At 34.9% G+C, this 22,688-nt stretch overlaps 2 protein-coding genes across 2 annotated transcripts; one reads left to right on the forward strand and one right to left on the reverse strand.

Moving 5' to 3' along the window:
- The first annotated feature begins 10,843 nt into the window (after positions 1–10,843).
- LOC117623117 lies at positions 10,844–17,755 on the forward strand. Its single transcript, XM_034353979.1, has 4 exons — positions 10,844–11,224; positions 11,316–12,105; positions 14,276–17,358; positions 17,459–17,755. The coding sequence occupies exons 1-3, from the start codon at positions 11,193–11,195 to the stop codon at positions 17,354–17,356; spliced, it is 3,903 nt and encodes a 1,300-aa protein (XP_034209870.1). The 5' UTR covers positions 10,844–11,192; the 3' UTR covers positions 17,357–17,358; positions 17,459–17,755.
- Positions 17,756–17,933: 178 nt separating this feature from the next.
- LOC117622732 (HVA22-like protein f) lies at positions 17,934–19,934 on the reverse strand. Its single transcript, XM_034353496.1, has 5 exons — positions 19,714–19,934; positions 18,965–18,991; positions 18,740–18,862; positions 18,300–18,549; positions 17,934–18,201 (listed from the first exon to the last, which is right to left on the reverse strand). Exons 1-5 carry the CDS (start codon positions 19,758–19,760, stop codon positions 18,175–18,177), a joined length of 474 nt encoding a protein of 157 aa, XP_034209387.1. The 5' UTR covers positions 19,761–19,934; the 3' UTR covers positions 17,934–18,174.
- Between the last annotated feature and the right edge of the window lie 2,754 nt (positions 19,935–22,688).

The following is a 22,688-nucleotide window of genomic DNA, read 5'->3' on the forward strand; positions in this document are numbered from 1 at the left end:
CAATTGGCCTTTTTATTTTTCTCTTTTTTATTTATATTAAAATTTTTTACATATGCAAATATCATTTCTTTTTTACATCAGGTAAATATATAGATATTTAGAAAGAAAACAATTTAAAAAATTGAAAAGAAAACATTAAAAAAAATGTGGGTGGAGTGGAGTGAAGAGTAAAAAGAGGAATGTGGATGGAGTGGGGGAGTAACTTCCTCTACATAATTACTTAGGTGAAATTTAATTTTTATTTTATAATTGAGAAAATTAATATTTTACCATTTTATTACCTTGATTATATTAATTTGCAGTCCTTTTAACATTTTGATTAATCCAATTTTTTTTCCTTTTGCTTTATATATAGATTATATTGATAAATCCAGACTTTTGACTTCATTTGTTAAGGAAAAAACACAGAATATGAATTATCACTATATATATGGTCCAATACTTCTCTACAAACAATTTGGTAAAATTCTCTCCAAACAATTATATATAATTTCTCAATTTCACTACAAACAAAGTAGCAATAGTCATCATTATTTGGTGACATTTAGTGACTAATGCGGGGATGACTAAAAGCAATTTAGTCACCAAAAGGCCTTTTTTGGTTACTTAAAGCCACCAAAAAAGGCATTTTTAGTCACTAAAGCCTTTAATCACCCCTGCATTAGTCACCAAATAATGGTGACCATTGCATTTTTTATTTTTTTTAGTGTTTTGAAATTATCCGTTCCCCATTAGATCAAAATGGTCCAATTGATCATATATCTTGGGTTGAGTTATTCGAAGCAAAGGCACCTAATTGTGATCCCATTTGGGCATGCAAAGATACTTACATCATGGCAAAAAGAGAAGAAGAATTATTAGCATGAAAAAAAACTACTTTCAACATTTGACTTCGTAGAAAAGTGTGATCCCATTTTCAGAATGATGCACATATATTTAGTATACAATTTTTGTCCATTGAAATCATCAAATAGTGGGTTACAAAGCAGACGACATATTGATCACCTATGCATCATTCATTGAGAATTTTAGAAAGCATTTTGAAGTAATTCTCATCGCTTTTATAGAATGATGATATAATTATGATTCACTGATAGAAAAAGAAGGAACACCTCTGAGTTATAAACCCTAGACAACATGCAGGTGACCCCCGGTTTTTGTTTTTTTGTTTCTTAAACATATCTGAGTGAGAGAGAATCTTTTTAGCAATTACTAATTAGTTATTATTATTAATGAGCTGCTGCTGCTGCTTCAGCAGCAGACTCTTCTTCCATCTCTTATTGCATCCTTGAGCCCCATCAGTCGTCATCTATATATCTACATGAGAGAGAGAGAGAGAGAGAGAGAGAGAGAGAGAGAGAGATGGTGACATAAGAAGAAGGGTGGTAAGTAACCGTATATAAGGTCCAACGGAAAATGACCAAACACAAATTACACAAACGAAAAGGTGAAAAAGTACACTTAATTTATGAGTTGCATGCACTGCTATCATCGCCAACACCTGCTCTGCTGCTCATGAAGATTTGTCATGATGTGCATGCATGCATGTGTACTGCTTTTAACTGCATTCATGTTTCATGTCTGGAAAACTCAAACAGACGAGTTTCATCAGGGTTTGCCATTAAAACTAATAATCTAATTAATTCTGCTAATCACATCTTGTAATGAGTAATTTAGGATTCAGTAGAACATGCAGGATCGACAGAGACAGAAAATATTGAAATTAATTGGTTGGATTTTGGAGTTTTTTTGGACTACGTAGTCTGTGAAAGTTAAATACAATCGAAATTGGAAAGAGACAGGAGACAAGGGTCTCGTTGTCTGTGCACGGCCTCAAATTTTTGGCCAGAGCGATACTTCTCCACTTAATTACGTGCAACTTGGGGACCTTCTCCTTGGAATTATCAACTGTTTATTCTCCCAAATTCGAAGCACTCGAGGGGAGAGAGAGAGAGAGAGAGAGAGAGAGCAACTCTAAATTGTCATCCACATCAATCCGATTCCCTCACTTCCAAGTTCCTATGCCAACGTGTTGCTTCATTTTATACATTTCATTTCCTATAAGTTTTAGAAGCTCTTGATTTTTGGTTTTCTCACTATACTAATTTAGAGGTGTCTATAAATAGGACCTTACTTATCACCAAAGAAAGGTGTATTTGGTTGTTGAGCCTTGGACTCATTCTATTTGTGCAAATAGACTTGAGTCATACAACCATTCAGTGGGACTGTTGTATCCTGAAAGGGACAGATTAAGAAATATATTGTTGCACCGGTTCGTGGGTTTGAATTTTCTAAAAGAGAGCAAGACTTCCACGCCTCAACTTAATTGTCTACGTGCTTCTTGAAAGACAAATATTATTAATTTTATCGTAATTTCACCGACTTAACGCACTTGACCAACAAAAGAAAAACTTCTTATTTGTTTGACAACATAATTTGGTAACATGATCTGATAAGAAAAACATGAACTTATATGTTTCAATTTGTTTCTTTTATTTTTTCAATGAAAAAGGACAGAAAATATATGAATTATTTATCAAAAGTTGATGAAGAAGGCAATGTTTGGTGTGCGTGAGAACATAATGACCGCTTCTTTCCTTACTTTTACATGGGCTTTTATGGCCAAAAAGTACACCCTGCAAAAACGCACGCACAAACACAACTGTGAAAACTGGCTTTCTGGGATATTAATAAGAATTAATTAAGGCTAATCACTGCATGTCAAATGCATGTGAATACATAAATAGAAACAATATTACGTCATGGTCAATACTTAATTATCTCTTGGTAGACAAGGTGAAGTGGAGGCTCTGAGTCTCAAGTCTGATATATCAAGTGAATCATGTGATTACGATTCATCAATTGTTCCTTTGTCACATGCATGCCATGAGTGTCCAAAACATTAAATAAATTCCCAATTCCCAAATAATATACACATATATATTTATATATACCCCTAAATCTAACCTTTTTAAATTCTACCTGTGTCTAGCTAGATGCCTAGCTTTTTTGCACCAAAAGCAAACCCTATATAGGCCTAAGCTATTGCGTACTTGCCTATATGCATGTTCTGAAGAGTCTGGCTACATCCTACATGAGGAACTCAATTATAATCATCACAAACTCTTGATCGACAAAATTAAACATAATTCCTACTAAAACAGTTACTTTATTAAGATACAGAAGGCTTATAACCCTGATCCGTGTAGAATATTTGAGTTTATTTAATTTGTGTGAATTGAGATATGTGTAGCGAAGTTACAGGTAAGTCTGAGATGGCTTTCGTCCCTCAACTTACATGTAGCTCCATGTAATCTCTTAAAGTGCACAGTTTCGAAACAAAACTCTGACTAAAATATTTAGACTTATGCTTTCCTAGTTAAGATATTTTGACTTCTTGGCTCTTCCAGAAAAACTCTTCTGGCTTCGTCCTAATGACAACCACTTATAAGTTACACAACAACCAACTCCGTTAAAAGTGAGCCCACTTTTAATTTGGAGAATGTTAACCATTAAACAAACCTAATAATTCCACATGCCCTACATTGAGATAAGAGTAGTTGTTTTAATGGGCTAAATTCGGCACACTGTTTATTTCAATTCAAAATTCAGAAGTAGAAACACACAAAGAATTGAGCTCTCAACCAAAACAAGTAAAGTCAGAATCCAGAGAATTAAGGACAGAAAAAAAAAAACGTAATTAATCATTAAAAAAAGGATCAAAAAGCATAACATGATGCTAATTAAGATGACGCGCCTCGTAGGGGACGTTTGATTTGATTTGATATGAATGAAACCTGTTAAGAGAACTGTGAATGTGAGTCACAATAATAATCAGAAAATCCAAATGCAGGACAACGAAGCACGTGCGTCAGGAAGAGCAAACACCAAAAAGCTGCTAAACAAACATAAATTATTATTAAAAGCAGATAAAAGGCGGGAAACTAAACAGCCCGAATTTCTAGAAAAGTAATCACAAGGATAAAACTTATTTAGAAACCCCACCCCAAAGAAAAAAAAAAAAAAAAAGGACCGAAAGAGAAAAGAATTTAATAACAAAACACTCATTTCTTTCCTTCCTCCTCTTTTCTTTCTTCTTGATTCACTCTCGTCTCGACTCGATCGGTGCAATGAGAAGCCCTTTGATTATTTTTTATAGATATTGCAGCTCAGTCTTTTTCATGCATGCAGATATGCAGCTCAGTCTGTGACGGGATGGCCAAGACCAAGAGGGAAGAATCTTTAGTTTGGTTACCTAATTCTATACTTATGAGCCAACTCTATGATGAAGATATTAGCTATAGATAAGTACTATTTGTTTAATTAGCTATTAGCCTGAAACTTTTACCAAAATCATTTGTGACATGCATCATTAAAAAATTTGTACGGAATAATGGTCTCCTCATTGTCGATTGATTTTGGAATAAAATCTCAACTTTCTTCATGATATCAAAAAACGTTTATCTTCTACATATGATTTACGTCACTTTGTTAAATTATCCGTGTGTTAGAAATCTTGTACGTGCTTTATGTCATCCAATTAATTGTTTGCATACACACCTTGCATGGGTTTGGAATCTGAGGATTTTCTACATAGATGGGTCAATTTTTCTTCTCGAACATCTCTCTAGGGAGAATTTTTCTTCTTCCATTTACATCTTTAATTCCTTTTTCCCACTTGAACGAAAAATTAAAATGACTTTTGTAATCTACCTATTTACCGTTATAAATATTTTTGCTCATTACTTTAACTCAAAGTAGGTGTACCTTCACCACCCTTCTCAATACTTAACACATATCTATAGGCATAACCATAACTAACTCTTTGCTTTGTATTTGTAAAACCATGATTATGCCTCTGAACACCTATCAATTGATAATAATATACCTTAGATTAAGTATGTTGAAAAAATTGATAATAATATACCTTAGATTAAGTGGTGATTGAAAATGCTCTCATTTACCGTTTGTCTCTTTCGTCAAGAGAGTTTATTATTTCATATTCCAACGCAAACCATCTCCAATATTACATGCATGCACACACCTCCACTGAAAATGTCATGGAATTTGTTACTCAAAAATAGCTAATAAATAAGAGTGTAGGTTTATCGTTTACGCACCAAACAATACTTTGATATCTTTAACCCCTTGGCAAAGATTATGATGCATGCAATGTGACAATAGAATGGCTAAAATCTTATCCTAAAACATATAACTCTTGGTATAGGTAAAATTTGTTTAAGTACTCCTAGAAACCTTAGGAATAAACAAGGAATTAAAATAGGAAAATAACAAAATTTTTAAAAACTGCAAAACCTTTAAAACTGAATTTCGAGCTGTTAAACGATCTCGGATGCCCCAAAAAACCCATATATCATAGGAAAGCTATGAGTTTTAATCGTGACGATGTTCTCTTTGAATTGATGGATCATGGCTTGATTATGAGTTCGGAGCCCAAATCTATAGTTTGACTAATTTATCTTTGCCCACGTCTCTCCAACACCTCTTCAATTATTTCTACCATCTGTTCTACATCAGATTAGTTGAACTACTATATCACTCACCAGTGGTATATTCCTTCTTCTTCTTTGTTTCCGACAGTGATAAATGTTCCATTTATTACGATGTTTTCCTACATTTATTTAAAATTTGGTTGTGTTTGATGTCAAATTCAAAAAGCAGGTGACACACCTACTAGCTCAAGCCCATAGATAGCGTCAAGGAATTGAAATCGCCAAGTATGAACAATACTTATTATTCGTATCCCGAGAGTATATAGACAATGATCACAGTTTTTTTTTTTAAATTATCAAAACAAGTAACTTCATTCAACTGGAAAAAAAAATTTACATAAAACGAACTTTGAAAGACCGAAAGGCAAAAATATAATCTCGTTAAAACCTTGTCATAAAAACCCTTAAAAAGTAAAATTCGGTATGAAAAAAATAGTACCACTTCCCTCCCAAATAAACAAATAACAGACTAGGCCAATTCTAAATCATGTTCCAATCTTGCCACCAGCCAAGGTGGAGCAGCATTTTCCCAAAAGAACCTTGTGCCTTCCTTTAACCCAAACCGAGCAAGTGCACTGTGCATGTGCCACTCCATTGCCTATTCTAGTTTGATGCACCACATCTATTTCTTCCCTATCAACAAGCAAGCGTCGAATATCCTCCACCACATTACCAATGTTACTCCACCAATCCAACCCACCCTTGAATATTGTGAGCAGCATCTTCACAATTGTGTATAAAGATTATTTCAATTGTGATTTTATGGAAAACTTACAGATGATAGCAAATTGGAATTGACATCGGCAAGTATGAAAAAAATTGGCCCTGTATGTAATATCAGTACTCAAATTATAGGATATATTCCGATGTTGGTCGATAATGGTGAGTGCCAAATTTTGGTTGGTAGATGAATAGCTTAATTAAGATTTATTTGCTTTAGATTTGATTTAATTAGGGATTTAAAATTGGGATTGAGTGTATCATCCTCGTCAACGAGATTTAACCCAGTAAAAATGGACATTAATTTAACTAGCGATCTCAAATTCGAACCTTCATAATATCTTAATAGTACTTGAGAATAGCAAAAATCCACAACCCACCCATACCAAGGTAAATAAAGTTGTTTGAATGATGTGGGAATATATCGTATTCATGGACACAGTGTACATGATCTTATCTATTCAGTTGATTTTTATGTTGTACAAATATCCCAAATATATAATAAAAATAATAAACATGACATTATTTGTTTATAATGTACATAATAATGGTGGGTGGTAGGAAAAATATAGTATCTGTGGTATTGTCCTATAGTTGTTAGATGTCGTTTTTTTCAACTTTTCTACACGCTAGCTGCTTGTAGCTTTCTTCTTTTTTCAACAGCAGGCAAGCAAACAGTATAAATTTATTTATTTTATTTTTTGTTAAAAAAGCAAACAGGATTTATTTACTCTGGTATTTTAATTTGTTTTTCGTACAATGATGTCTTTATCCATGGGACACATGTTTCTGGTAGCTGGGGCCTATGTCAGCTCCTCAGTGGAGCGGAGCGCCTGTCTCCATCATCACATGAATGTATGCATGCATACCTATCATCCACATTACATGCATGCACATCACACACTACATACATACACACAGATAAATAATTCAAGGAGAAACTGTAATTTGTCCATTTTTTTCACTATGGTTTGGTTCTTCTAGTTTTTATTTTCTCAATTTCACTCATGTAGTTTGATCTTATCGTTGTTAAAGGATGTATCCAAATTTCCATTCAATTCTATCTAAAATGCCCCCAACGTCGGAAACACGTATTTATAATTTATATGTGTTCTTAAATTACAATAAAACAAACTACAAGGGACAAACTAGAAAAATAAGAGTGGAAAATTTGTCGAACTACAAGAACGAAAAGCAACTTTTAACCGTTAATTTACCATGCATGCATGCATAACAGCCCAAGGATACTATAATATGATAAAACAATGCATATGATGATGTTGAATTGTAAAAAGGGTAGTGGGGGACTGGGGAGAGAGGGATGGCGCATTAAAAATAGGGTATAAAAAATCAACGGTCACCATCATGGGGCTTGCAAATTTATCGTACTTTCAATTCAAGAGCTTCATCTAGGCTCACTCTCCAACAAGTCAAAGCCATATCTACTCGCTTTAGTTTTTGGGGCAATGGGAAAACCCTACCTTTGATCACCTACGAAAGAGATTTAGAAACCCATCTGTATATCTTGCTGGTTGGTTTCTTGTATAATTAAGTGGGAGCAAGCAATTCAACTAATAAGTACGAAACTAACAACATCTAATTAATGGGTTAGAAGTTGGTACTAAGTTTAACAAAACATTATTGCATGAAGGATTCAATCGATTTTTGAAAAGAAACGATATCGACCCATAAAAGAAGATTACAAACCGTCCATCCTCTAAACATCACAAATGATATTAGGAGGGTCCCTATATATCAGACGTATGAGCTTCGGATAAAGAAAGTACAAAACGACGGATTAATAGAAAATTATTAAAAAGCTAATAAATTTTACAGGAGTTCCAGTACTTAATTAATGTTAGTTCAACTTCTTGTAGGAAGCATATGTATCCTGAGGAGGAGAATTGCAAGTCTGCAAGTAACTATTACAAAAGATTTTGTGGATGTAGCAATGAAATTCTGCTACAGGGAGAGGTGAATGGGAGTAGCTGACCTGCTCACCAAATATATAATACATGTCTGTATATATATATAGTTGTGTATAAAAAATAAAAATAATTTCTATTTTGCAAGTGCTTCCAACTATTTGTGCATGCGCTCTATTAATTAATTGGGATTCAGATGCTCACTTTTTTGCATTGTTCTTGATAAGTACCTTGTGCACTTCTGTTTTACTTGATTTTAGTCAACGCAAGAGAGAAGGATTTGGTTTCACGCACGCCTTTTATATTGTTCTTAGTTCTTTAATTCAATATTTTTCAGAAATAAAAAGTGTTATTCTTTTTTTTTATTTTATTGGAAGAAAAAGAAATTCTAGGATTTCGATCTTGAGTGACAAACATGAAAAAGGAAGAGAACCACAACCACTGGTAACTCCGCTCGACACAGTGTTAGATATTCTTCTTTCATCATTCTTTAAATTGTATATAATTAATACAAAGCTTGTGAATATATGCAATGTAATGTTCTCTTAACATGTGGAGATATCAATAACATTCTGCATCGAAATTTAATTTGCCACGGTTTATGTCTTGGATCTTTATTCCGTTCTATTATATGCACATATTCCTTCCATGCAATTAATCCTTTGCATATACAACTAGTTTTGTCCTTGTTATTAAGAGCAATAATAATAGTCACATACTATAGCATAATATGTTGAGACACCACCTAATCAACAATTTTGTTTCATGAAAGCATATATATGGACAAAAATTCCACGTGCAAGCGTTGAGAAAACCTCATTTCTATTCAATTTTCTTCAATGTTGATCACGTTTTTTGACAAAATTTATTCTTTAGGGTATAAAATGATTCTTTAGAGCTTCGGTTTTAGGTTTTTAAGTATCAAATTTTGGACTTCATCCTAAAACAATCAATCATATGTCGTAATAATCAAATCAAAGTAAATTGAATAAAAATGAAGTTTTCTCAACGTTTCATATCTTTAAGAAAAATATATAGAACGTCTTGATCAAAATTGTCATGGTTTGGTAAGAAAAAATTAATTACCTTGTATAAGGATACATGTCAACACCACAAGTTGACAGGTAAGGATTGCATAACCATTTATAGTTAGTTCAGTGGATGAAAGTTGAAACTAATGAGAATCTATAATCTATAATTAGCATTGTATTTTGTCTTGGTAAATAGCTTATAAAAGTCACAAACAATTTAAGTTCAGGGGACCAGCTACCATTTGATGTAGGTAGACTTAAATAAATTTGTTTGCAACTGTGGTCCATGCATTGGGGGTGAGAGAGAAGGTTGATGTTAATTCACGAGTAGGCCCTGCCCTTCACCACAAGGTCTAAATCTAAAAGGTCCACCACAACACAACCAATAAAACTTATTTCACTTCTAACTACGCACTGCGAGTTTAAAAATTACTCCAAACTGTACGTAGATATATAATTGTGGTGGTCCATGTCTATATATATATGCGTGAGAGATATAGCAGAAATTTTTTTATGCGGATATCTGAACGTTATTATCATGCAGACGTCATATATATGATGTATTATTTTTTCTTATTTTTTTATTTATTTATAATGATATCAACACAATAATAATATGTAAACATCCATATAAAAGAATAACTATATACACATACCTATTAATTTATGAAACTTATATATGAGGTACGCCCTAGGTGTAGAGAAGGCAAATTCAATGTAATTAAATTTTATTTTGAGAATAATAATAATAATAATAAAATCAAGTGCGTATGTTCACGCGATGTTGTCGTGTTGTGTTATGTTGGGGGTTGCTTTTGAATGCATAGGCATAGCAGAATCCTTGCTGCTTATGGCTACAAGAATAATCGAATATGGGTGCTGTTTTGTACACGAACTTTTTAGATATAGTTTAAATGATATAATAAATTAATGGTTTGATTATAATCCTTTTTTAAGAAATACTTCTCTCATACTGCCCACAGTTTCAATGAAAATGAGTTGCATAACTCATTGTAAAATGGGGTTTTATTTAAGTATGCACTCTTTGTAGTTCAAGCAGTGAAGAATATTTTAACTTTGCGTTCAATATTTTATGTTCGATTCTTCTCCTTATGATATATCATATAAATGCATATTAAATTGATAACATAAAAAAATAGAATATCATTGAGATCTCAATTGAAATTTCAATTCATGGTGTCATCAAAAAATTCTACAAACTTACACCATACAATTCAAAAGAAAATATTATTCTTTACATATGTACAAAATGTAAAAGTAATGTTCACAAGATACTTTGAAATGTTTTCTTATCACAATATTATTGTGTGGTGTTTCGATAATATTACATTTTGTAAATGTGTTATAATATAAATGAATTTAATGCATCACATCGTCATGTCAGATACTATATTAGATATTCACAATAGTACCAAAACTGTTCCTTACGTATAAGTATATAAAAGGAAAAGATAGAAAAATGTAAAAGAACGGGAAAAATAGGCAAGGGTGTGGGGATGAGAGAGAGAGAGAGAGAGAGAGAGAGTAGTTGTGTTGGGTCACTTTAGCGTTTTGCGTAGGGGTCTCACAGGTCGCTGTCAGTCATAAATAGGGGGAAAGAAAGCAAAGAAAGTGCTGCTGCTGCTCTTGTTGTTAGAGAGAGAAAGAGAGAGAGAAGGAGAGAGAAGAAAGCTATAGCAAATACCACCACCTCTTCAGCCCATCAGTACTTCTCTTCAGTCTTCAGTCTGTCTGTCCTTCCCTCCATCGAGCGGGAAAAAGAAAATAATAATAAACACAAGAAAGAAAAGAAAAAAAAAAGTACAAAACAAACACCTCTCTATCTCTCTCTTCCTTTCTCTCATTTTCTCTATCCTCCTCTAAAGCTTTGCTCTTTGATTCTCTTCTCTCTCTCTCTCTCTACCTAGCTACAACCCTTATCCTCATTTCCTTCTCTTCTTCTTCTTCTTCTTCAAAGAATAATAATCTCTTCCAAAACGACCATGGCTGTTGCGTTTGAAGGCTTCTCCATCCGGTAAGCTTTGCTGCTTACTGTTCAGCTCAGATTCAGTGAGTTTTTCTCTGCTTTACAATTTATATGCTGCTTTTGATTTCGTCTGTTGCAGAGAGTACGCGGCAAAGATGAGAACCGTGGACGTGTTCAAATCCTATCCCTTCACTGCTGCAGACAATCATGATGCTGATGAAGATGATGAAGATATGAAGGAGAAGAAGAAGAAGAAGAAGAAGAAGGAACAAGTCGAGGCCTTGCTTCCTCCGATCACTATCACCAAGTTCAAGTGGTGGGCCCACGAGCTCCACCGCTTAAGAGCATCCACTAATCCCCACCACCACCACCCAGAACAGATGTTAACGCTTATTAACAAAGAAAGCTCAGATATTCCCAGAAACGACATCGAATTCACTGCCGTTGCCGATGAGCTTGAGGCTGAGGTCGAGTCTCAGGAAACCCAGAAATCGTCTGAGACGTCGTCGTCGTTGGTTTGTCCAGTTTGTAAAGATTTCTCATCGGCCACTGTCAACGCCGTGAATGCGCATATCGACAGCTGCCTTGCTCAGGCGTCGAGGGAGGAGCGGAGGCAGATGAGGAAGGCCAAGTCCAAAGTACCCAAGAAGAGATCTATTGCTGAGATTTTCGCCGTGGCACCTCAGATCCAAAATCATTACGAAGAAGATGATGATGGTGATGATGAAGATTGTGAGCTGTTGGGTGAGAGTGGTGGTGATAGTAGTTTCAGTGTTTCAAGGTTGAAGGCAAAGAAGGTAAAGAAAAGGAAGAAGGAGAAGAAGAAGGTGTTGTTGTTGGAGGAGAACAAGAAGAAGTTCAACAAGAAGATGGTGATGAAGAATAAGAAGAATAAGAAGAAGAAGAATGATGGGTTAATTGCAAACAAGGTATGGGGTCAATTTTTATACCATAAAATACTAATGCGTATATATGTTTTCATGATTCATATCATAAATTGAGTTGCAATATTATCATTTGGTTGTTTGCTCTCCTTTTTTTCTTTTCCTCACACTGTGTGCATAAAATTACTGCAATACATTTGTGATTGTACCTTGTCTCAACAACTTAGCAGCAATGAGGTTCTGAGAATAAAGGAGAACAAATGTTAGAAAACAAAATATTATGCAGGAGATTTTATGGGTTGTTATTTTTGGGAGGATTTTCATTGGGTTATGGAGAAGGATGGTTGGTGCTCCAGCTGTACAGTACGGGTTTGATTTGAATAGAAAAAGGGGTATTAGATAGGTTGGGAGATCAGTTTTTGCCCCTCGTTTCGCAAAGTGTATCCTGGGCTAATCAATGATGATGTCTTTACCCCACTGTGGAGATAATCATTTGGGAATTGGGGGTCAAAGTACCCTCTGATTTTGATCAGATGGCAGCTGGTGTTTGATTAATGACATTGATATAGATTGATGGGAGATTGGATTGAGATTCATAAGTGGTGGGCTTCTGTGTTTATATGACTGATGGGTTCTAGCTATTATGCTTTAAAGTGTGGTAATTTGAAAGCAATTTTGCAAAGTCTTACATATATATGTTTGTAATGGAAACTGGTTGATTTCTGATCATCTGGAGATGCAATACAAAAATGCATCGTTTCTTTGTTGAAATGGGCAAGAAGTACTGTTGTTTTGTATGATCTTCTTGGTCTTTGTCTTTCATATTTTGGAGTTTCTGGTTGGCCTTCGGAGTTTCTGGGTCCACCACTTCTTCAACTTCTGATTTCAATATATACATCACTTTATATATAGAGAGATTAAAAAGTCATCACAGCAGGTTATGGAGGACTGTTTTGGGATGTTGCTCCATTGGTTGACCGTTTGGAAGGGCGTGTATATGATGCATGCTAGATGATTTGCATTCTTCTGTCATCATGTCATCAGAATACTGTGACTCGAACAGTGAAACATCTTTATCGTATGGACAAGATCTTGTTAAGCGGAGTTTATTCTGCTTATATTAGTTACTTGGCTGGATATGGGGTCTTGAAAGTTTGGAATTACGTAAGAATAAGAGATTTGTTGCATGGGTATTTGTCCTTGTATTTGGAGCCCTTTCTTCGTTTTGCACTTTCTTAATCTTTGTGGCATGGCCTGATATGTAGTTCGAGAGGATGATACCAAAGGATGATATTTCACTCCAGAAGATGAATCGGTCTAATTGTTCTAAGATAAATATGATATGCAGTTCGAGATGAAGATTCCTTTCTGCAAAATTCACTGTATAGGAATTCTGAATTTGAAGCAGCACTATGGCTACTTTGATCTAGTGGTATAGAACAATCTCCATATGAAGTTTTACACGGCTACTTGATGCCATTGATTGAAAGAAGGATGGACATTATGAGTCTCAGTTTATCTTGCTTGAACCAGCTATATATGGCCATAATGTGAATGTTTGGATTGCGAGACAAATGGTTTGGACAAGAGAGCATTCTCTAGGATGCTGCTAGTTTTTATATGAAACTGATTATTTGGAAATCCTCAGATAGAGAGGGGGTAATATGCACTGACAGCTTACAATCCTTTGTAATGGAGTTGGACAGATGACACCTTATTTGCAACGCAGCTGAATTTCGAGACTGCTTGATATATGGTTTTGTCATTGGGTCGACTTATCTCATTGACTGAAATTACCTGTCTACAGTTGATGCTTAACGTACTTTATTTTTTTAATTGAAGAGTCCAACAACATATAAATCTTGATATATTTGATATATAAGTTTATTTGAGGGACACCCTTGTGGGGTCCACTACATATTGTATTTCAATGATCCGAACAGTTTAGTGTTTAGATATTCCCTCAAAGATCATCTGTCCAAAAAATAACTTAGATCTGAGACCATTTGACCACTCAATTAGATGGTTGTTATTATAGTATTTTCTTGAAGCACCATGTTTGTCTATTTTGTAGGTCCCTATTAGAAGCCTTAATGATTTTCAATTTGCATGATTTTTTGCAAGGATGATCTATGAATGAAGATTTGTATATGATAATGTGTTTTGATTGAAGAATTTATATGAAATGGTGTAATGACTTTCTTGTCTGAATCAGGAGAAGTCTTGCAAACTCAAATTGCAAAATCCAGTCACTTTTGCCAAAAAGCTGAATAAGAAGTTTGCACTGGACATTTGGGATGGTGTAACTGTCCGTGCAAGGACGCCAAATCTGAAATACTTATCTACAAAGAAGAGAAAAGTAGTTCAAACATCCAAATTGATTCCTAAGCATCAGAAGCAAATTTTTGCTGTTCGCAGCATTCTCAAGAATCATGACGTTTGTGGTCAGAACTCCGCATTTTGCAGCATGCAAGGTGATAGTCAAGCAAATCCTTGTGGTATTCAACACTCAGAAAGGCATGTTAAGTTTTCTGACAAGAATCACATACTTGGCCCAAGGAAGAATGGATTGTCTTCCTTTCAACACAATACTGTTGGCAACTTATCTTCTGATACCTTTGTTAGTTCATCTGAGAAGGACCAGTCTGCTGACAGTAATAAAGAAGCAGCCCCCATGGAGGTAGACAGAAGAGAAAATCATGTTTCAATTGGCACAGATAATGGAACTGAGGCCTGCAGTATAATTGGAAGGAAGGAATTGCCTAAAATATCTGATCATGCTGATATACCAAGTTTTCTGAGGCCACATATTACTCATCAGGAAAAAGTAAAGCATTTGCCTGATAAATCTGTACCTGCAAGTAGAGCTGCAACTGAAGATAATAATTTGAGTATGTTCGGTCAAGGCTATCCAATCACCTCACATAAACCTGCATATGCTGGCATTCCAAGATTGATATCTGCTCTAGAAGAACCACGCACAAATACTCATGGAGTTGCTGTTTCCAGAGCTTTTGGTTCCAGTGGGACGATGATTGATCATATTGAACATCCTATCCATGGAGCTGCTATGAGTTCAAGGGAAAATGCAGGAGCATTTCCTGAACCTTTTTCATCTAGTTTCACTTTCAATGAGATTGCAAGGGGGGGGCTTCCATTCCCTTCACAATCTGAAATAGATAAATTTAGTGATCATGGTCTGCACCGCCAATCATTATGTCCTCCCATGAACTTGATGGGTGCCTCATATCCCTTTCCAGAGTGGAAACAAAGAGCAGGTTCCTTTAGGGAAAGGTGCGTGGATGAGGATTTTATTGGTTTGCCTCTCAATTCGCAGGGTGAACTAATCCAGTTGAGTCCAACGGGTAGAAGTGGGTTCAACCAGCTGAGGAAGTTGGATACTATACCAGGGTCCTCCAGTAGCTTACCTGTGCAGAATTTTAGCCAGTTGATGAGTACGAGTAGCTTACCAGCACATAACTTTACCCACAGAACGAGTATGGAAGATTCTTTGACTGCATACAAGAAGCATTTTGTGGAGAAAGAACTTCCAAATGATCAGTTGAATTTGTTTCCTATGCAGAATTATGTTAAAGAGAATTTTAATTCACATTTTCCAGACAGGTTAGGTGTTACTTACTTGGATAGCACTCAAAGAGCAGGTATACACCAGCTTGATTTTGAGAGCAGCAGAAGCAGCCACTCTTTTCGTCCGCTTGATTCAGGCCTGAACCTCATGAATATCTCTACCAGTGGATGCAGACAATTTGACCAGGTACAGAACCAAAAGACAGTGGGAATGATGCCTATGGATAATTCAGGTCACACATCGTCGAATATGAATCAACCAACAATGCGGTTAATGGGAAAAGATGTTGCAATTGGTAAAAGTAGTAGAGAGATTCAAGGATTTGAGGATGGAAAAGTTTGGACAGATAAGGAGATTATAGCAGAGCATTGTCCTTCAAGTACTGCCTTGCATAGTTCTTCCTTGAACAAGAATTTCCAGCAGAGTTGGCTTCCAGACACGGCATCAGGGAAGTTGAAAGAAACTGTAGCACAGTCTTCAGAAATTCACAGCGAACACGCCTCTCTACAAAATTTTCTGATGAAAGCCCCAGAATATAGATTTCCTCATCCTTACCACAACTGGCAAAGCAATTCAGATTTTCAAACTGGCAGCCTTACCGCCCACAGAAGTCCAAGTTCAAATTTGATCCATTTTGCTCAGTTACCCACTTCACCTGCAATGTTTAATAGGGCACCCAACTTCCCGGAAGCCTTCATATCTGGAGCTGAATCTCTACAGTTTGGCTCTCAACTACCTGTATTTTCTGGTCCACAAACTACCTGTGGACATGGGGTTTTAAGACCTGCTGAATTCAATTACAAGCAGAACCCACCACATTTTACAAAATCAGCATTTGGCTTTCCTTTCCTAAATCCGGAATGCAGAGAAAATGTCCAATCACCATGGTTTCAGAGCTCCTCCAAGGGCCTGCCCCCTTGGTTGTTACATGCAACACTACAGGGAAAACCACCAAATACAGCTTCTCAATCTTTTCCAGATGTGGGTAGGAAAAACCATCATCATATTATGCCGAGAAGTGATATTTTCACCGCGCCGTTCATGCATCATTCATCTGAATTTTCTTATCCTTGCAATTTGATGACCTATCATTCACAAGTGATGAGTTCACCTAGTCCGGCAACTACATTTCTGCCTCCACATGCTCCAGCCAATACAGGAGGAAATCAAAAAGCAATGTCTGCCATCAATATGGGCTACAGAAACAGAACCAAGGTAAAAGACAGATTGAAATCAAAAGATTATGGTATCAAAGACCCTTATCCTTGCAAGAAAACCAAGAGACTTGCAGTAAAAGCAGTTGATTCAACAATTCCTCCTAACATGTTCAACTTAGAAATGCAAGAAAAGTTGAGTGCTGTTGCAGGGTCATCAAGAGGGAACTTTTTCAGTGAAATGCAATCTACTTCGAGAGCACTTGACGTTGACTCGAGTAGGACAAAAGCAAGTGATTTGGGTTGCAGCCTACATGAAATTCAAGAGGATGGATTCGGAAGCTTTGGAATTGAGTCCTCCAAAGTAGATGGTATGGTGAAATCTGGTCCCATTAAACTATGCGCAGGAGCAAAACACATCCTAAAACCCACTCAAAATGTGGATCAGGATATCTCCAGGCCAATCCATTCAACTATCCCCTTTGTTGCAGTACCTAATGGTTGTAGAGAACCAGAGCCTCAGAAGAAATCAACAAAGATTTACAGGTTTTAGAAGTAAGTCTTATTCGATTGAAAATATTTTCCTTCCCCATCATCTTAATTATTTTATTATCTGTCATGCTTATAAGCATCACATTTTTTGTGAATGCAACAGGATCACTACTTAGTCCAGGATACAGAAATGTTCATGTGTGAATACCAGCATAGTTCATACATGATTTGGCGCCGTTGCACTTGCAGTGACAATTCGAAACACTTTTCCAATTATAACTGTCGAAAAACTTTGTATTTTTAACATCTGTTTCTGCAGCAATGTATTCTCCACATGGCTTCTGTAAAATATGACATTGCAGTAGTGGCGTATATGCTTATCTTACAATTCAAGTTATTTTCAGACTACATCATTCTGTTTCTGGAATTCTACAAAGCGAAGTGATTATTGTTTTCTTCATCATATGAATTTTTTGAAGTCTGAATATCCTAATATCCTTTGGTTAGCAGGGAATTTAGTCAGGTTTTTTTTGCCTTTTTTTGGCTTTTATTAGCATATTCTCCAAAAATCGAGAGAAGTTATTATATATACCAAAGAAAGAAGATTAATCACAAGAAACAGAAAAAGTCGGCCTCCATGACATAAAACACAGCACATCAAGAACAAGTGCTGTATTTAATCCATGCATGTATATCATTGAATTTCATTGTCAGACCAAAGAAATAAAAAAAACAACATTAATTGTTAGTTTCTGCTACATGTCCATCGCAGCAGAAGAACATTTTGTTTCTTACAGTTTTCACATTTACATATTATATATATATATATATATATGTAATAAAAATAAAAAGAAGACCAGATGTCTTTTCAGCTTCTCCTCAGTACTTCCTAGCTTCTTTTTCAGCCTGAAAATTTTGATCACGCACTAATAAATTTAATCCCAGATAGAAGGCATGCATAAATATTAACTAATGGATCATGATTAACATTAATTTATACATACGGCTTTGACGACTCTTTCGAAAGCATCAATACCATGTTGATCGATGAAACGCTCAACGGACCTCCTTGCATCCAGGCTCATCATTTGGAGGACCTTCTTCTGACCATCTGGCTTGTTTGAGCTCACCATATACCCTCCAAGCTTCACATATTTTCTCACAATGTTCTCATAAATATAGGCTGCTCCGTTGTAAATTGGCAACACCAACCACATGCAAAACAGCAGCTTCATATACGGCCATATTGGGATCCTACACACACATAATACATTAAATATGTCTTTTTTATACAAGCGATATTTAAGAGATGGAGGATCTCGGGTGTAAGGTTAACTGCGCACTTTGGAGTTACAAGTATATTGAATATGTTAGAATGTATGTATATATATATATATATATATATATATATATATATGCATACAAAATTAAAATTTTGACTTACCAAGCCAAGACTTTCCAGCATGATAGCTCGAATAATGTTATGAAGGAATATATAACCCAATACGTTAGCCACTGCTGATCGTCTAGTGCAGAAGGGCTCTCGATTGCTCGCATTGATGCATACCTGTTCATGATCCACAAATGGAGAAACATATTTTAGTTAGCTCAGGTCTTTGCTTTTGTTGCCCTTTTTAATTTATCTTATAGAGAGATGTCATTTACTTACAAAGGATAAAGAAGCATCACTCCTGGCCTGCAGAGCAGATGATCAAAAGAAAAAAAAAAAAATCTCAAGGTCAGTTCATTCTTAAGACTTGAAAAATGATGACAATTTAATTATTTATTTGGTTTAAAATGAATCATCAATTACTAAGTTGCAGTTCTTATGATCAAACATTTTTTTGGGTAGATTTCCAAAATATCCACATGAACAATCTTGCAAGTTATAAGATGGTGATCAAAACATTAATGTTAATATGCAACAAGCTAGGAGTACTATAAAAAAAAAGGAGGTAAACTACATATTAGTACCCAAACTTTAGGGGTCGTTATAAGCAATTACCCAACCTTCTAAAATTTTCAAGCACATGCCTGAACTCTTGGAAAACCTACAAATTGATCACGCCGTTAGCCAGCCCATTATTGAAGTCGTTAAGTGATTCCGTGGCATCAGGCAATGTGCGTATTATTTATTTCATGTATCAGACAATGTACGTTTTATTTATTTCATGCATCAGACAATGTACGTTTTATATGCAATCTAAAGCAAATCAAGATGTCATCTATATATAGTTGAAATTCTGTGTATAGAAGTTGACATTTAAGAGAAAAGCGCCCTTCATACAAGACTTTTTCCACTTTTTGCAGAAGACACATCACATCCGTATACAGTTATAAATGATAATATATGAAAAATACGCACCCACACAAAAACAAAACAAAAACAAAAGTTTAGGTGGGTTTTCTGCTAATTACCCGATTAATGTATCCAAATTTTTAGCAACGGCTGCAAGAACACCCATGCTTTCTGATGATTCTGATGATGAAATGCTATCTGACTGCTCACAAATTAATTCCTGCAATATTTGGATTGAGATATGTGGGGTTGTTGGGAAAGCGTAAGAATGTGTGCCCTGTATATAAAGGGTTCTTTGCCCTGTGCGAGAGGTTGACGAAAGGCTGAAGCCAAGTAAAGGATTTTTGGTATCAGAGGTTTTCTTTTGAGAAGAAACAACGTTCTAGCTGTTCATGAACTGACCACATATCTCAAGGGCATTAGCATATATACCTTACCTTTCATTCTCTTGAAACTTTTCTCCTTTTTTTATAAGTGCTTTTACGTTGGCATCTCATAACATATTTGATTTCAGTTTTTCTTGAACATAAATTAAAGTTTTACTTAACGTATATAAAAAAAATGCCTTTGGATGTTAGAGATATGATTCAAAACATGTAGAAAATAACTAAATCAAGATAAGAAATAGTAATTAAAGGCATGCTTAGGTGTAAATAAATGAACTTAATTAATTAGAATAGAATGCATGCTTATGAGAAAAGAAGATGGGCACACCTACTTTCTGAAAAAATATTCTTGAATACTACAAATGTAGTTTTGTCACATTCACGTTTCATGATTACAATCATGTCTCATATATATAGTCGTTATATGATCAATTAATATGAGAAAATAAGAGAGAATTCATTCTCGATATATACATTTGATTTATATTTACCGTATGAAGAAAAGAGAGAAGAATGGGAAAAAAAAAAAAGATAAAAAGAAGAAGATAAAAAGTTAGTAATTTAAAAAAGAAAAAAAGAAAAGTAGAAGCAAACCCTAAAGGTGGTGGCAACAAAAGGCAAGAATGAATAAAGTCAAGGCATGTGAGACAGGTAGGGCAGGATACAACTAGAACACTTGATTATTCTTCCTTAATAATTCCAAAAGCTTTCATCATTACATGTACTTTGTGCATTAACTTGATGCAACCCCCCAACATGTTATGTAAAAATGACCTAACCTAACACAACGAACACATCAATTACATATATCCCGCTGCACTTCTAAGTTCTACTGCGTGTGGTTGCCATGCTTGGTAGCTGCTGTGATCACAATAATGGAGATCCTTTTTGGTCTGTTAACTTAAATGGAGTTGTGTGTGATCATATGATATATTTTATTATGAATATGCATGAGAAGAGTTAAAGATGGTTATTCATGCGAACGTGAGCAAAAACTATCGTCAATGTAACATGTCAAGTATCAAATTCCACGGACTGTAAAACTTTGTACCCGTTTTGTAAGTGCAACAATTGTATTAATCATGAAATCATATGTAGTTAATATGGGAATAACACGTATTATCATGCTAGAATAGCAAGTTGAAATAAATCGAGGACTATTTGAATTCCTCCTAACATGTTCAACTTACAAAAATAGTATAGGCGAGCGGATATACTCGGTTTTTCCCTAATTTTTTTTAAAAATGGTATCGCCGCGCGGCTATACTTGTTTTTCCCTAACTTTTTTTAAAAATAGTATAGCTGGGCAGCTTTACTGTTTTCGACAGGTGGCACCTTGGCGCTAAGTGGGTCCTTTTTTAAAAATCAAGTATAGCTGCCCAGCTATACTATTTATATTTATAAAAAAAAAAAAAAAGAGGACCTGCCTTGCGATTAGGTGCCCACTTCCAAGTAAGTATAGCCGTGCGGCTATACTATTTATATTAAATAAAAAGGACCTGCCTGCGTGTCAAGGAAAGTATCGCCGCGCAGCTATACTATTTAAAAAATTTTAAAAAACCGATTATAGCCGGACAACTATACTATTTTTTTTTCCAATAAAAGAGAGGACCCTAATGATTAGGCGCCCACGTGTCCAAATAAGTATCGTGGCATGACTAGACTATTTAATAAATAAAAAAATTATGAAAAAAGAACCTCCTAGTTGCATTAGTTTATACTTTATAGATATTAATTTGCTATTTCAACTCTACAAGCTAGTAAAACTTAGTTGCATAATAAATTATTTAGTAATCATTAACAATTTTGGCAAGTTACAACTGAAAAATTTCGATCACTATATAATATTTTAATATAATATATAAATATTTTAATATATATTATTTTTATTCAATATTATGTGAAAAATATGTGTATAATACTTGAATTTTATGTGTATTATTGAAAATTTTATAAAAAAATACGTGTATGAAACATGAAAGTGGTAAATTCTATTTATGGGTAATAACTCTGGAAAAGTAAAAAATGAAAAGGGGACAATAGGGACTTGAGTAATGGCCTAATAGTAATGGATAATTCTCTAAACTACTTTTATCGGTAAACAAAAATCAGGAAAAAAAAAATTTAAAAGAAAAAAATGATCCAGTATATATATAAAAGTATAGTGGATCGACAATATTATTTTTTAAAAATAAATTTAGGAAAAAGAAAAAAGAAAAATAGAGTATAGCCGACCGGCCCTACTATTTATTTTTTTAAAAGAAAAAGGAGAGGACCCCAAATAAGTACCGCAGCACGGCTATATTATTATTATTATTATTTAATTAAAAAAACCGAGTATAGGTGGCTGGCTATACGATTTATAATTTAAAAAACTGCCTTGCGATTCGGCGTGCATGTGTACATGTAAGTGGCTATACGATTTATATTTTTAAAAAAGACCTGCCTTGCAATTAGGTGCCCACTTGTCCAGGAACGTATAGCCGTGCGGCTATACTATGTATAAATAAAAAATAAAAAAATCGAGTCTAGCCGAACGGCTGTACTTGTTTTTTTGTTTTTTTAAAGCGAGGACCCCATCGATTAGGCGCCTGCGTGTCCAAATAAGTATCGCCACGAAGCTAGACTATTTAATAAAAAAATTAAGAAAAAAGGACTTCCTAGTTGCATTAGTTTATACTTTTTAGATATTAATTTGCTATTTCAAC

Source organism: Prunus dulcis, chromosome 3, assembly GCF_902201215.1.
Source record: "Prunus dulcis chromosome 3, ALMONDv2, whole genome shotgun sequence".
Classification (NCBI taxonomy): Eukaryota; Viridiplantae; Streptophyta; class Magnoliopsida; order Rosales; family Rosaceae; genus Prunus; species Prunus dulcis.